Raw genomic sequence first — 17,500 nt, forward strand, 5'->3', positions numbered from 1 at the left:
TTATTATCATTATTATTGTTATATTGTTATTAGTATTATTATTATTGTTAGTATTATTATCATCATCATCATCATCATCATCATCACCATCATCATTCTCATCATCATTATCAGTATTACTACTATTATTGTTATTATCATTATTACCACTATTATTATTATTATTATTATTATTATTATTATTATTATTATTATTATTATTATTATTATTATTATTATTATTATTATTATTATTATATTATTATCATTATTACCACTATTATTATTATTATTATTATTATTATTATTATTATTATTATTATTATTATTATTATTATTATTATTATTATTATTTCTTTTATTATTATTATTATTATTATTATTATTATTATTATTATTATTATTATTATTATTATTATTATTGATTTTATTCTTCTTTTTTTGTGTGGTTGCAATCGGTCTATATTTGTTATCAATTGAATTGAATAAAAATAATTAAATGTCAATGTTATGAACATATACTTTTTTGCATTACCTGTAGTTAAAAGCTGTGCCTATTGTTTCTCTTGGAAGACTAAGTCGATGTACTATAGATGCTGCTGAGCTTATTGGACAAATTATAAACAGAATGAGAGAGAGAGAGAGAGAGAGAGAGAGAGAGAGAGAGAGAGAGAGAGAGATGGAGAGAAGGAAGAGAGAGAGAGAGATGGAGAGATACATAGAGAGAGAGAGATGGAGAGAGAGAGAGAGTGTGTGTGTGTGTGTGTGTGTGTGTGTGTATGTGTGTGTGTGTGAGTGGATTTGTATAAAAGTGGACAATAAAATGTTGCTCAATATTGTATTGATCTGATCTGTAAATAACATATAGTATGCTATGTGTCATTTGTTTTCGTGTATTTACGAGCTTATGGTCTAGTGTGTGTTTGTGTGTTGGTGTGTCAGCGCCTGCAAGTAAGAGAGAAAGAAAGATGTAGTGAGAGAGAAAGAAAGAGATAGATAGATAGATCGATAGATAGATAGATAGATAGATAGATAGATAGATAAACAAGCGGATAGACAAACAGAGAGATAGATAGGTAGGTGGGTAGAAAGATAGATAAATAGATTGATTGACAAACAGATAGATAGACGACAAATAGATAGATGGATAGATAGATAGACAGATAGATAGATAGATAGATAGATAGATAGATAGATAGATAGGTAGGTAGGTAGGTAGGTAGATAGATAGATAGAAGGATAGATAGATAGATAGATAAACAAGCGGATAGACAAATAGAGAGATAGATAGGTAGGTGGGTAGAAAGATAGATAAATAGATTGATTGACAAACAGATAGATAGACGACAAATAGATAGATGGATAGATAGATAGACAGATAGATAGATAGATAGATAGATAGATAGATAGATAGATAGATAGATAGATAGATAGATAGATAGATAGATAGATAGATAGATAGATAGGTAGGTAGGTAGGTAGATAGATAGATAGAAGGATAGATAGATAGACAGATAGATAGATAGATAGATAGATAGATAGATAGATAGATAGATAGATAGATAGATAGGGGGAGAGAGAGTGTGAGAGAGAGATGATGATGATGATGATGATGATGATGATGATGATGATGATGATGATGACATGCTTATCTGATGATGATATTGACTTAGATGTTTTGGTGTTAATCTCAGTTATATTTAAAACGAGAATTGATTAATTGTATGTGATACCCATAATATTATGTGAATTGATCTCATACTGCTCATAATGGAATGTTCTAAATACCATTGGTGTCAAGCAATAAATGAAAACTAAATTTATTTGTAGATGCTGATATCCTGTTCGTTTTCTTTATCTTGTCATGTTTTGTGCTTTGCAGAGGGTTATATGGCGCTTTCCAAGCGTTTAACAAACGGTCCCTAGCCAATAGCAACATTTAACATGTAGGACGAGACAGAACGCCTGTTAATTAAGCTATATCATTTTTCCCCGACAGATACAACGCTGTTAACGGCCAGGCTCTCATACACCAGAGCACGGTGAGAGAATGTGAGCATAGAGCCTTTTCAAAGGACTCAACTTTGCTCCACTCAAAGTAGGATTGCAACCCTGGACTTTCCAGTCCAAAGGCGAGTGTCACACCACAAGGCCTCACATTTATAAATGTGACTTACCCCTTCAAACTGGTAACTATTTTTGCCGAGATGAAAGCGGCTACCAGAAAGTAAATATCCAATTAAAAGGAACAGACACATCAATGTTTTAAATGTTGGTTTATAACTACGAGATCAATCCCTCAATGAAACAAAGTTATCCCAATGGTCATATTTTGTTTATAAATTACATTTATATTATATTATTATAAACGTTATTTATCTCAGCGTCAATACCACTCCTACGTGATTTTTGAGGCGACGGGTCCTAGATACAAGGAGATGATTATTGTTACATCATCTCCAAATAAGATAATGGGAATCTCGATAGGCAATTTGGTAGGGCACTCTCCTTACAGGCAAAGAGAAAAGTATCGATCACGGGTTGAGTCGAGCTTGATAATGTGACCCCGACCCCACCCCCTCCCACCCACCCAGTAGTGATTGGATTACAGGTAAATTACATTAAATATGGCAGAAGGTACCTTGCGATAGAATTACGCCAGTAGTGATTGGATTTCAGGGTATGTTAGGACAGAAGGTATTTTGCGATAGCATCACGCCCTATCCAAATGGTGGTAAATGAGTGTTACTGTCCGTTATATAAACCGGGATTAACTCTGGGTCTATGAGTCACATGGCTCTCATGATAGACTACCCATAAATTAATAACATGTTTGATCGTTTTCCTCTCAGAAAAGGATTAAAGCCAGGACCATAGCAAACGCGAATAGCTCAAACCAGAGCTTGACCAGGAAAAAAAATATGTAGAAGATCAAAATAGATATAGATAGACAAAAGACACAGGAGACACACAACCGGCCTCCCATGCTACAAGGGATGTCAAGGCCACCTAACCAAGGTTAGATTTTCTTCCAAGCACCCTTTCTTATTTAAAGATGAGGCATTACTAGAAGGAAAAATAACAACGCCACTACCACATTATCCTATTCGTCTGTAGTGTTTCATTCATCCTGTTTTGATGATAAAGAGGAAACCCGAAACGTCCATTTTATCTGTTTTCGTATATTAAATTCAATTTCACATCGTTATTTATTTCTTCGAGCTTCGATCAGATAATAACGTTTCAGTTTACACAGATTTCTTTGTTGGTTTTATTCATCAAGCGGTAGAACAGTGGGTATCTTACTTAGACACATACCATTAATAATAAAACTTTGTAGTTTTTTATGTTTACCAATCACTATCATTGTTTACATTATGACGACTGTCCGAGAGGCGTGGTTATCTAAGTGTCTATTCAATATTGTATTTAACATATAATTTAATATACTGGATGAAGATGACGTCAATCAGCTCCTTGTCATTGTTACTAGACCGCAGTTGGGTAATTACATCTTTACCCCCCCCCCCCCCCCCCCCCAAGGGTTCCTAGCCAAAAGCAACATTTAACATATTGGACGAGACATTACGCCTGTTAGGCGATATTCCTTTTTTTCTGACAGAGACAACGCTGTTTACGACCAGGTGCTCATTTTACAGCTGAGTACGTTTAGAGAATGTAACTAAAGAGCCTTTTTCGGGGACTCGCCTATGCGCTTTGTATTGGTACAATACTCGCATTCAGACCAGTTAATAGGTTCCGCTCTGTGTGTGTGTGGGGGGGGGGGGGGTGGAGTAAACGTTGAGTCCTTGTAAAAGGCGATAATATACCAACATTCTGTCCCCGTACCCAGGTGTAAAATGAGTACTTGACCGGCAACAGCATTGTCACTGTCGAAAAAGAAGTTGTATCAGCGCCTCGCAGGTCTCATGTCTTGTGTTGCTGGTGTCTTTTGACACCTTGTAAAGCGCATTGAGCACATTGAGTTGCACATTTAAGTTGATATCGGTTATATTAATGGTAAACGCTTAAGTAAGATAGTCGCCAGTTCTTGCCAGATCAATTGTACCCACACAGAAATGTATATTATGTAAACTTAAAAGTTTATAGTGTGATTAAATTGAGAGAATTAAGTGAAAATCAATCACCTGGCATGAGTTGAGTCATTCCAAGACAAAGACAGAAAGCAATCTGGAAAACAGATTAGGGGGATAGAAGAAGACACGGTAAGTGGCTCCCTGCCCACTATGGTAGGTCAGGAACCCCAACCAACAAAGTTTTAAAAAATTTATCTCTCAAAACTAATACTATATATTTGACTGTTTCCTTCTCAGCTAGGGGCCAGGGCAAAACCAAGTAATCTCATTCCAATGGAAAGCAACTTGGAAAAGGAAAAAAGATACAAGGGGATAGAAAAACTCTCCGCCCACCATAGGAGGTCGAATGATCCCACCCAATAGGCCTCAATCAAAAGTTCAGCAGCTAAGACTTTAAAACAACGTACACAAGGAAGTAACAAGAAGAAAAAAAACTATTTCTTCCGCCCCCCCCCCCCCCCCCCCCCCCCCCCCCCCCCCCCCCCCCCCCCCCACACACACACACACACACACGTGCAAAAAGATGGTTTTATTTTATATCCTATTATTCAAAGACAAAACACGAAAGTTGAAAAACATAATGCATTTATTTTTATTTTAATAACATAAAGTCAGTTGTGTTATCATTATCACCCACGACCAAATCATTCAGCTATATATTTATAATAATATAGGAACAATAAATGAATGTCACAGATCATATTTATTACACAGGTATTGTTGGCTATCAGACGTCTCTTTCAGCCTTCGATGATTGTAGATCCAATGTGCATTCAATGATCTTTAACGTATAAATAAAAGTAAATTCAAAACGACACTTGAAAAGTTTGATCACAACAAACTAAAATTGCAGCATTTGTGAAATCTAAAAAAATGGTCGACTTTTATCCTCCTACTGCTGCTTTAACTTGTCATTTTTTAAAAGAACAAAGTAGTATGTGCTATTGGTTAACATTGCATATATATACCTACTGCGTTTTAAAAACAACGCAAAACTACGGTATAAATTCATAAAATTTCAACATGTGGTTTCTTGAACACTTCTCTAAATCAAATCATCTGGTCATAGAATATTACTCAACTTATCTCGGCTTTTAGTGTTCACACAATCACTGGAACTGTCTAAAACACAATTCAGGTCGCATCCCTTTATACAAAGAAATAAAAATGATTTTCAGATGCAACATAAGCAAAAAGTTGGCACAAAATATTTCTTGACAAATAAGTTTTCAACCTATATTTAATCAAAATACAAAAGCAGGAGCCATATCACTTTTTAAATTTTCACATGAAAAGGGAAAATTTTAGCTCAACACTATACTCTAAACGTTGTGGCCAAATCTTCTATTTAAAAAGGAAAAAAAAAATTTTTTTAAAGAAAATTGAACTGTTATAGAGCACAACAGCCATCAAATTGGCTTAAAGCATTTAACAAGGGGTCCCAAGCTAACACAACACTTAACATGTAAGACAAGACATGTCACCTATGAGGCGATTCTGCAATTTTTATAAGTCAAAAACAAGGCTGTTATCAGCCAGGTACTCGTTTTAAACCTGAGTAGTGAGAGAATGTGAGTTTAAAACCTTTTTCAAGGATTCAACTTTGTGCCACACAGAGTGGGACTCAAACTCAGGACCTGCCAATCCGAAGGCAAGTGTCATACCACAAGACGTCAAAGTCACACAAATATGTGCTAAGATACGAAGATGCAATGATGGATTCTTGACGATAGAGTGGTCCAGAAACTCAATTCATAATGCGTTGAATAGACACACACACACACAAAAAATCTGTAACACTTTATAATTTTTCTAAGTGCCCCAGTCGTTGGAGCTAATTTACAGATTACAGTAAATACTCTAGATTAGTGTCCTAAGAAGAGGGTAGCAAGTAATTATTACTATTAATTTCACACTAGAGCTAAACTCAAGCTCCAAACACAAAATAACTATGAAGATTGTATAGACCTAGACACACTGTTTTAATAGAGCTGGAATACAGCAGCTCATAATATTAAAGTATATTAATAAGAGATGTCAATAGAGTTGTGCCTCCTCGACTTGAAATGAGGGCAGAAATTGGGCATGTCACGGTGTGTGTTAAGTATATTTCATTATGTAACATCAATATTTAAAACCGATTGACAAAACAATCTGAGTAATTATTAAATATCATTTAAATAATAATAAAATTACATTAACTACAAAATTACAACAACAATAAAAAATTGTAACAAGACAGATGAGAAGATTTAATTTTTCAGATTCTCTAAGAAGAATTTGATTAAAACCATTTCTTTTTCTATCAATCAATATAATTTTCAAAATAGGATTTACAGACTGTGGTTTTATTCAATCAAATAAAGCTTTTAAAAAAACAGCTGAATTTCTTGGCACTCGTTTATGTAATGCGATACAACATCCATCATATCCAAAAATACATCATTGGGCACAGCAAATATACTTCAATATCCACAAAGCAAGCTATGTGACTATTTGTTCTGTTTTGTTTTGTTTTTAGGGGTTTCACAGCGCTTGTGGCACTGTTAGGTCATTTCAGTAGGAAAGAGTTATAGATCTGAAGTTAAAAGCACCAAAGAAAAAAGTCAAAGGGGACTAGTTCAAATCAGGGAACAGAGGATTCCATGACTAATCTAATATGCCTACTTTGATATTACCTAATGGTCTGTTTTTTTGTTTGTTTGTTGCTTTAGGTCTCTTCCAACACAATTGAGGTTATATGAGAGACCGCTGAAACAAAAAAACAAGCAATCTAACAAAAATAGTACAAATGTAAATCAAAATCATAACCTAAAGATATCATAAGCTAAATTATAAATAACCAAGAACAAACAGGCAGAAGATTTACAGAAAAAAAAAAAATCCCCTGTCAAAAATACAATCACAAACCAAAGAAGCAGGATAGGCTAGTAAAGAGAAGAAGAAACGACATCACTATCGGATCGTACACCCATGCGAACATCATAGGTATATGATTCAAGGATGATGCTCCCATCCAACCACCCGCTACCTAATGGTCTTATCCAGGCACAAAAGCAAAGGATCCTGCCATGAAGGATACACAATACTCAATATAATTGTTTTTTAAACTATGATAGTACATAACATAAAGATGATTTATGAGGGAAAAAATATCATCTCTAAATTAATGAACTATACATTTGACTGAAAAAAAAAAATTCACCCCATATACCGGAGCATACTCAATGTCTCAATCGTTTCTATGTTATATGTTTGTGTTGAGAATATTGGCTATTAAGCTTAACTGCTGGTCAAGTAACTTCGCGATGGTTTTGTGGCGAGCGAACCGGCGGTCTCCAGAAGTGGGTGAGAGAGAGCTCTAGAATTGACCTGAGTTTGATACTAATATTTTGTATTCGTGGATAGCTCACACGGTAGAGCCACGCTCTCACCTGCCAGGCAGAGTTGTCGTACCAATAAGGTCGCTGGTTCAAACCCCACCACCGCCGCGAAAATTTTTATTCTCTATTGTCTTCTGGCACTTTTCTACTCACTTCATCTCTTGTTGTATACATTTGACTGCTTCCCTCTGAGCCAAGGATCTCAATCCACAACAAAGACAGAGGGCAACATGAAAAAAGGAAAACAGATATAGGAGAATAGAAGACAAAGCAAAAGCGACCTCTCAGCCCACCATGGGGGTCTAACCAGTGCTCTATTTTTTAACAAATGAGCAGCACATTAATTCAGCAGTTCAAATATCATATAAAAGCCAGCTATTTTGGGCCCTTTTCTTTTTTCTTTCAAATTTATGCATGCCTAAAGGTCAAGGCAAATCACATCAAACGATAACAACTTCAAATCAAATCATACACATAAAAATATCCCTACAATCAATCGGAATTCATTAATCAAAAAAAAAAAATAAATGTGCAGTAGACATTTAATTATTCCTAACCAGTCATTTCACTATGGCACAGCAAACATAGCCCAACTTTCTCTCATCGTCATACGAATCAACGCTGCCTAAGAATAACACACATAATATGCATAATCAGTCACAAACAGACAATTACATCATTGACACCAAGCACTTCTTGTAAAAAAAGCCTGACAACTGGACTAAAATTGTATGTTTATATATCAATGCTAAACTGGAGAATATTCTTTGCGCTGGTTACGAGTTCTTCCATCAAAAGAATGAGATGATCACGATTGGTGTAATCAGACAAATCATAGATAAGTACATGTAGATTGAAACGAATAAAGAGTTACACCAACAATATCATTCAATTAGGAACCTCAAAATCATCCTCGTTTCTAGTCCAACCATTTTCCCTCCACCTAACCCATATTTTTAAAAAATATATCATATTATATATCACCTATCGTACATCCAAAACAAAAAAAATTAAAATTAAAATATTTTTTAATACAATCACAATAATATTAATAATAATAATAATAATGATAATAATAATAATAACAATAATAATAAAAGTAGTAGCATGCCAAAGGCATCCTACTACTATTAAAATATGTCATGAAAATACTACATTGAAAGGCAACACTTTAGATGAACGTGATGATATGGAATTAACTGATATCAAAATTATACTAATGATTGATCCCAAATAACAGAAGAGGGAACAAAACAATGTGAAAACACAAACCACATTCAAACAGTCTCTAAACACTCACAACTCTTCTTTAGACTTTTTACCAAATGAAGCCACAGCATTCTCCCTCAGATATTTTTCAAAGCTTTCTACATCTCTTCCACCATCGTACTTCAACGGATTCCTCTTGCCCTCTGATGTTGCAGGGGCGAAATATAGAGTTGGGAAACCCGATACACTAAAATGTTCTGGTACGTCATTTGCAGTAGCGTCAAGCTTAGCTATCACAAGATTTTTCTCAGACTTCAATTTTTTAGCCAGAGAAAGATAAATTGGTTCCAAACTCTTGCAATGGCCGCACCATGGAGCGTACATCTCAATGAGAACATCTTTGCTTTCATCCAAAACTATCTTGTCAAAAGTTTTTCCAACGACTGTGATGACAGGCCCTTGCTTCTTAGGTGGAACCTGGGACTTGATAAATGGACTCAGTTGGCCTGTAAGATTTAGTCAAAAATGAAAGTTGTTAGTTTGGCAACAAAATAATAAAGTGTATTTGTGGCATTGTAAAACAAAAATTATTAGAGAATCTGTATTTTACCCGAGACTTCAGTAGTTCAATTAGAAAGCTCTATGTTAAGCCAATGGTTGGGACTTATATCTGTAAGAAAGTGTTTTGCATCCCCTGCAACAGTCATTGATTATTTCAGAATAGAAAGAAACACAAAAGTTAAACCATCTTCATGGACTGAGTGGCTCTAAAGTACTCATTCAACTGTGTGACTTTGTCTAAACTGATCTAAGCGAACTCAGATTAAAAACGTTGTTAGATTCTTTTTAAAAAAGCCTAACTCTCAATATAGTTCCTTTTAACAGCATCCATAAAGGCCATATTTGACAGAACTGAGGACATGCTTACCTTTTCTGTAAGCATCCAAAAAGTCTTTAATGTGGTCACTGTCAAACTCATCCATAGCCTCCATGGGATAGTTTTTCTTGTCAGCACCATGGATACCAATGTTCATCTCTTCTCCTGTCTCATCCAAACCAAATTGCTTCAGACCTTCACTTTGTTCCTCATCATCCGCAACAGCAAAGGTAATGTCTGGATATTGTTTGGCAATGGCAGCAATCTTGTTCCTCCACAGTTGAGTTGCTGCAATGTCAAATATTGCAGTAAAATCATAATGATTTCATTCATAAAATGTCTTATGCAATATATCCTGACATGAATTTAAAAAAAAAAAAAAAAAAAAAACAAACCTCAATAAAACAACATTGCATAATAAAATTCCTTTATCTCCTTTTTTAATTACATGGCGTCATATATCAACCTGACATTTTTCAATCAATAGCATTGTCTGCATCCAAAAATTACTTCATTCAGCTTTGCATTATATATATATTTCAACTTGTGATTTGCCCCTGGGGAGGTAACACAAAAATTTTGTCAATTTCATGTAACTTTCAGAGTTGTGTTTGTTTGTTTGTTTGTTTTTAAGGGTTTTACGGCGCTCGCAACACATTTTAGACATTTCAGCGCCAGTAAAAAGGTAGAAAATGACATAGTAAAAGGTCCTAGCAATTAGAAATCACAGCATGTCATTGGGTTAAGGCCACCATTGTCATGCATCTTTTATGCGAGATGATTTTTTAAACTTGTAAATCATCTCTCGTTAGATGTCATAGTATATGGGCCCATCTATACTGTGCATGAGTTAGATACGTATACATTATAAGTGAGAATACAAATGCATTTTCATTTTCAGGAAAAGATCCAGGTTAGAGAGATAGTTTTTGTTGCAGACTAGATCCAGAGGAATATTCCTTCTGTCATCCTTTCCTATTCTCTTTTTTATCTTTATCATCTTACTTTTCCTGATGCTTAAATGACCATTTATGTTGGAAATGTCAATAAACATATAAAAATAAACATTCAAGTTGTGAGTTCGAATTAATTACTTTACCTTCAATTGAAACATTTATTTTTCTCTCATTAAATGTAATAGAAGATTGTCATATCCAGTTATTTCAAATTTCAAAACACCAACAAATTTTACCCCCTAAGAAAAATAGCAGTATATTAAATCCTTAGCTAAACTTCTCAAGATTCATTCACAACCGACATTGACAACCACGAAAAGTAAAGTAAGCAGAGTGGCAGTCAAATTAATGAAAAACCAACCTACCTTCACGGTGATCAAAGCCAAAGTCTACAGAATAGAAGACCATACACAATGGGCGACGATCGTCATAGCGTTTTGCCATTGTGCCGGTTCTGGAGTAGTGACCAACCAAGGGGAGGTCATGCTTTTTGATGAACGTCTTGATGGCATCTGCATCTGTGTCAGGCTAGTAGAAAAATAAATGTTTCTAGCATTATTATTGTAACCATCATCATCATCATTATTATTATTATTATTATTATCATTATTACTATGTTCATCAAAATTGTTATTGTCATTATTTAAACAACCAGTTAAAGCCAAGTCTCAACAATCTAAAAATATGAGGTGATGAGTGTTTTGGGTTTGTTTTTTTTTAATTGTACCTAGTATAAGAAAAGTCGCATTAGCTAAGTGGTCGAATACTCGCCTTACTGGCAAAGAGACCAGCCACTGTCCCTAGATGTCATGGTGTTTTGTGCTTCTGAACCCTCTAACTACCCAGTAGTGAATGGGTAGCTAGATTTGCTTGATCTGGTAGAGCTTACTTTGTCATAGACAAATCTCCTATCCAAAGGGTAGCAAGCAACTGTTACCTTCCAATTAATGCTACAGAAACTGATATAAACTCCAGATACATGGGTAATTCGGCTCTGGAGGACTTCATAACAATTCTAAATAATCCGGTAAGTTAAAATTCCATCTTCAGAGAGTAATTAACCAAACATGTTTCAACAAACATTATAACAACTCTATCTCCCTTTGATTTCTATTACTCATTATTATTAAAACATTAATGAGGATAAACTCTTGCAGTTCCAAGTAATAAAGGTTTGAGCAGCTAACATAAAATCTGTTAAACCCTGCCTTCTGAGTAAAAATTGCACTGGATACCAGTATTATGCACAATTCATAAACAAAATTGCACGATTCTGTTACAGACATTAATATTATGAGGCCCGATATTCAAAACTTTAGAATAAGCAAAAGTCTCAGATTGAGTTAGAATTGAGAATGTTATCTATTCTTTTATTTTACTTCTTTTTTTAATGATCATAGTTACTACTTTCATGGACCACACTATCTTTAGCTCTACTTTATAAGACATAATGTGTGTGTTTGTTTTTTTTTTTCATAATGGATGACAATTATTTTCTTGTTACAATCTCGAAATATTACATAGAATTGGAAATGCATGTCATAAGTTTCATTCATCATATAAATACAACAAAAACGGTCTCCTGATAAAAAATAAAAAAAAGAAGAAAAAATGGTATTGCCATGTTGTGCTAGAGCTGAAAAAGCTCGATGTTTACAATTCACAACGAAATCAATTTCAGATGAAGACAAAAGAAAAGGCTTTATCCACAAAAAAATAAATATATATTATATAAGATTTAAAATTTACTCACCTTCACAGCCAGGACATGCCACTTGGGCTCAAACTTAGTATAAAATCTCTCTGCATTGAAAATGACCACAGATCCATCATTGATTTTGTAAGCCTTACGGGCAGCCTCGTTGTAAACAATTCCAAATGTATAATCCTCACGCAGTTCATCAGCTGAAAAAATGAGGGAAAAAAAATTGTATGATACAGAGCAATTGCCACTTTGCAAGAAGCCATAGTAATGATTGAACCCATTGTATTCACATCTGTAGGCAAACATACAAATTTGTTTGACTTTTATTTATGTTGAGTTTAATTACACAGTTACTTGATTTATCTCATAAACTACATAAATGATGTCTTCTAGACTTAGTGAAAGTATGAAAAATTTAATTTACTCCACAAAAAATTTATTTGGTCAAAGATTAAGGTATTATAATGAGCCAATCCTGAGACAAATAAAATCTGATCTACATAACTATGATGATAAAACGTATAACTAGTTGATTAATAATATTTTGAAAATTTGTATGTTTCTTTGTTTTTCTTTTAGTAAATCGTTTCAACCCTTGGCAGAATTTTTATTTTTATTTTCTTCGTAACACACCCAACAAATAGTTCTAATCACTGCAAGAGGCTCTGATTTGTAAAGTTGATGAAAAAGTGTGAATGGAAATGAATGAGTGAATGCCTTATTAAATAGAAATAAGGCAGCCAGTTAACACCATTACTTCATGAATCGATCACAGTGTTCAACGTTGAACTTATTATCTAACTTTAGCATATAGAAAGAACTTCTACATTCATTTTTGTCTCATCACTCCTCTGCAAAGACATGATTTGCAATGATAACACCTATGATATTTACTACTCAATATAAAGACTGATCCCCTTCCTTTTCCTAAATTTGCACTAATCTATATTTTGTTTTCTGTTCATTGAGAGAACGAAGGGTTTATATCCTAAACATTCATCTTATATGTACTGTTAATAATTGACATTCAAATATTTACTGAAATTTTAGGTTGCTTTAAAATATTACAGCCTCTGCTACAACAAACAATTCCGTCCCCCGATCTTATAAGTCTAACTCTTTGTTAGGCCAAATTTTTTAACTGAAATTGAGCAGAGACAGCACATCTTACCTAAAACAGACCTTGTAAATGATTATCTTAAATTCTCTCTTAACTTTCCCCTTTCTATTCCTTTTTAAGTGTATGGGGCCCTTGCATTAATTCAAATAATATTATTTCTGTCTTGAGAAGAAGGACCTTTAGTTGCCTTCTTCTTAGGGTGTGAACTGAGGTTTTAAACCTGGAAAAAAGCCATTTTAAACCGGACATTTGGCATCCCTGCAAAAAGGTTAGTAGTATTTCTAATTGTGTTTACTTGGTATAATTTTTGTCAACCTAACAAAATACAAGATTTAGGTAGGGGGGCCATAAATCAAAATATTAAATTTGAATCCCAATATAAATAAAACACTGACCAACATCTTTGAAAGGCTGGACAAGAATATCATCTGGAGAGCTAAAAAAGCCAATAATTGTAATATCCTCAGTGCTGAAGAACTTCTTTAGGTCTTTAAGAGAATCTACTTGTACTGCTCCATCTCCTTTTTGCTTGACCATGTAGGAAATGATGTCTGGGAGGGAAGATAAAATTTTTTGTGATAAATAAACAGAAAATAAGATTAAACAGAGATGTGCACAGCCTATATCAAGTCAATGAGTGAACATTATGTATATTATGTATTTATGATTGTCCAGAAAGCATTTAAAACAAATAATAAACCCCAATTTTGTCACAATCCAGATGTGATGATGGTTATACTAATAGCAATAGTAATTTCATTTTTATGTAGCAAGACCGATCAAGTGATTATAAAATCAAATATGTGACAAGAGGAAATTGTACTAACAATCTCATACAACATGAAACGATCCACTCTGACCAGCATATGGGGCAAATTTTTTTTTATATAAGTAAGAAACTAAAAACTATCAATTCCCATATGTAAATGTTTTGACTGAAATACAGGGGATCTTTACCAAAAACTACAACTTTTTATGAATTTTTATTGTGGCCCATTTCTTTGTTCAATATAATCGCTTTACTTTCTTTTTATTTTAAGAAATGCATATAATATAATATGATATTATTATCTGGAATGATTCCTCACAATTTTAGGCTGTTCACATTTATCCGATAATAACATTTTATCTAAATAATCCAATAATGCGGGTGAAAATTGTAAGTCAATTCCTACCATATTCACTATTTCTTTGTCCTGTGTAATCACGAGATTTCCCCTTCTTGAAAATCTTCAATGTGGGATAGCCCTGAACATCAAATTCTTTGGCCAATTCACTTTCCTTTGTAGCATCAACTTTAGCAAGAATAATTGGAGGATCTTCTTTCAGCAGCTGTTTGGCTGCTTTCTCATAGACTGGGGCCAATCTCTTGCAGTGGCCACACCTAAGAGGGAAAATAATAGAATTCAAATTCAAATAAATATTTGGACCACAATGGACCTACTTATTCTTCATACTAAAATCAATCAAATCGGGTCTAACCTGGTGTTACAATCTAAGGGAAACAGCAAAAAAAAAGTGCATTAACAGGAAATTTTCATTCACAAAATTATCAATCAAAATAAACATTAGAACGAACAGTGGCAGTTGCAATTTTCAAAAGGGTCCGGGGTGTCTATTAGCAATAAGTGTGGTTTAGTGACACAAACTTGGACCCAACTCTCATCTATCAGTCTGTCAATTTAATTACACCTTTTAATTTCACATATGAATATCTGACTGGCTGTTATCAAATGATTTTTACGTCTAAAATAGAATGGAAGTGGGCGTGGTAACATCCGGACAGGTATATGTAAATGATGGGACTTAGTTTAAGCATTAAGGTCAATAGTTTATCCCAATTTTTTGTAGCGTCAGAGAGTAATAATTGCTACTAATCTTTCGGTTGGAGAGCTCTTCTCTCAGGAAATTCTTTCAGCTCGATCTATCAACCCAGTTACCAAATCATCAATGAAGTTTGTTGTTTTTGTTTTTAGAGATTTTATAACTATTGCAACACTACCATTAAAATCTGTTGTTGGCACCAAAGAAAAAGCAAGATTAGTTAAAATAGGGAACAGAAGATTCCACAAGCAATCCACCAATGTGCCTATTACATTACCTAAAAGGGTTTACGAAAAAATTCAACAGTCTCCTTTATTATTTTTGAAGATTTCTGTTGATTTATCAAAATCATATCCGACACTAGTGGTTTAATGTTTGAAATAACCAGTCAAATCATGCAGAAAAGAAAAAAAATGTTTTTCATTCCAAAAATTATTAGGTAATCCAGACTCATCTGCATTAGTAAAATTAAGCATTGGATTCTTAAGGATGTTTTGAAAATTCAATAAGCGGGGAAATTACTCTGAAGCTTAATTCAGAGATTTCAATTTTATGAAATGATTTGGATTTTAAAGCTATATACTCCTTTACTTTCTCTTGACTCCAGTTATTATTATTCTTTTTCCATTTATTTTCCTTTACTGGACCGGTTTTGCAAGCTACTTATTACTCAAAACATCTAGCCAATCTAACAAATTAGCAAGCAAAACATACCAAGGTGCATAAAATTCAACCATCATCAGATCCGCAAGGTCTGTGACCTCTTTAAAGTTTTCCTTAGTTAAAGTGACCACAGCTTCTGGTTCTGGGGCCCAGGATGGATCAGCAATTCCTTTCATATAATCCACAATACCTTGTAAAGTTGAAAGAGGCAGAAAAAAAAATTAAAATACAATATACCGTTGTTGAATTTAGAGGTTAATTTAAAAGTTAAAATAGATATTAATTTAGTTTGCTGAGCAGCCTAATTCATTGATAAGAGAAAAATCTTGGAGGCTTAAATGTATTATTGTCATCTGAACTTAAAGCATTACTCCTTAATTTATATACACAACTTCATTCAGATGAAAAAGCTTCCAAGATTAGTCTTATTTGTCTCGCTTTTATTTGTGATTTTACTTATCCTCCATCTTTCCTATTTGAGAATTAAAAACCATGGTTCATTTAAGAAACAGAAGAAGTGTGTTATAAAACGTATGATCTTATAAAAAACATTAGCTAAAAATGTAATTGTATTTTGCCTTTTTTAAAGCAGTAAACAGTCTATTATTATGTATGATTGCACATCAAAATTAATTGTAAATGTTGCTCTGTCAACAGACTGGAAGAGATACAAAAACAAAAACAAAACAAATTTTTAAAAAACGAAGCAAAATAGATTGTTGTTTTAACCAGGATATTTGACAAATAGATTTCAATAGTTGAGATAAAATCATGTTTCTTATGTTGATTTTATAAGCTGAACTTGATCATACCATCCTTCTGTCGTGGTCCTTCATATTCATAATCTTTTTCATTCTTGAAAAATCGCAATGTTGGATATCCGCTAACCTCAAATCTGTATGAAAAGGATGATTCAGAAAAATTAAAAACATTAATTTAGAGAATGAAATTTCAAATATTCATAACAACAACAACAAAAAAGTAAATAAATAATAATAATAATAATAATAATAATAATAATAATAATAATAATAATAATAATAATAATAATAATAATAATAATAAGACAATAATGATGATAATAAATAACATCATAATAATAATAATAATAATAATAATAATAATAATAATAATAATAATAATAATAATAATAATAATAATAATAATAATAATAATAATAATAATAATAATAACAATAATAACAATAGCTTTGTCACCAAGCACTATTTCAGAGTCAAGATCTATGTGATCCAATTTCTGTCTGCAGCGAATGAAAATAAAATAAATAAACATAGGCATTTACAAAGCACATTTCCACGGAATTCCCATGCTGAATACCCTTCAAAATGTTTCATTTATTACCCCAGCAGGCAATATGAAACTATATTTCCATTTCAGACTGAACCAGGGACCTGTTAGGTATTCTTTTTTTGATAACTCTCTTACAAAATCCATCACTGTCTATAGCCAGGTACTTTCACACCTGTATAGTGGGATAATGAGTATTAAGTGCCATACCCAAGGACACAACATTGGGAATCAAATCTTTTACAATCACTGAAACCCGTCTGGCAACTGACCATGCTTAACATCACTTAACTGACCGCTGAGCCACCGAGCCATACTGGTATAAAATAGTAGACTTTAGGTGTTTTGTTCAACTGGAATTACGAACAGAATTTTTGTT

General features: G+C 33.4%; 1 protein-coding gene across 1 annotated transcript in view; it reads right to left on the reverse strand.

Moving 5' to 3' along the window:
• Window positions 1-4,644: 4,644 nt before the first annotated feature.
• Window positions 4,645-17,500, reverse strand: part of LOC144965702 (protein disulfide-isomerase A4-like) — a 19,605-nt gene continuing 6,749 nt past the window's right edge. The window contains exons 4-11 of the mRNA XM_078901302.1: window positions 16,626-16,708; window positions 15,865-16,003; window positions 14,502-14,710; window positions 13,722-13,877; window positions 12,255-12,406; window positions 10,867-11,029; window positions 9,597-9,833; window positions 4,645-9,174 (exon numbers count right to left, since the gene is read on the reverse strand). Coding sequence (XP_078757428.1) covers window positions 8,756-9,174; window positions 9,597-9,833; window positions 10,867-11,029; window positions 12,255-12,406; window positions 13,722-13,877; window positions 14,502-14,710; window positions 15,865-16,003; window positions 16,626-16,708 — 1,558 coding nt within the window. The 3' untranslated portion in view covers window positions 4,645-8,755. The remainder of the gene's footprint in view (window positions 9,175-9,596; window positions 9,834-10,866; window positions 11,030-12,254; window positions 12,407-13,721; window positions 13,878-14,501; window positions 14,711-15,864; window positions 16,004-16,625; window positions 16,709-17,500) is intronic.

Source organism: Berghia stephanieae, chromosome 2, assembly GCF_034508935.2.
Source record: "Berghia stephanieae isolate SIO BIC M18660-M18661 chromosome 2, UCSD_Bste_1.3, whole genome shotgun sequence".
Taxonomy (NCBI): domain Eukaryota; kingdom Metazoa; phylum Mollusca; class Gastropoda; order Nudibranchia; family Aeolidiidae; genus Berghia; species Berghia stephanieae.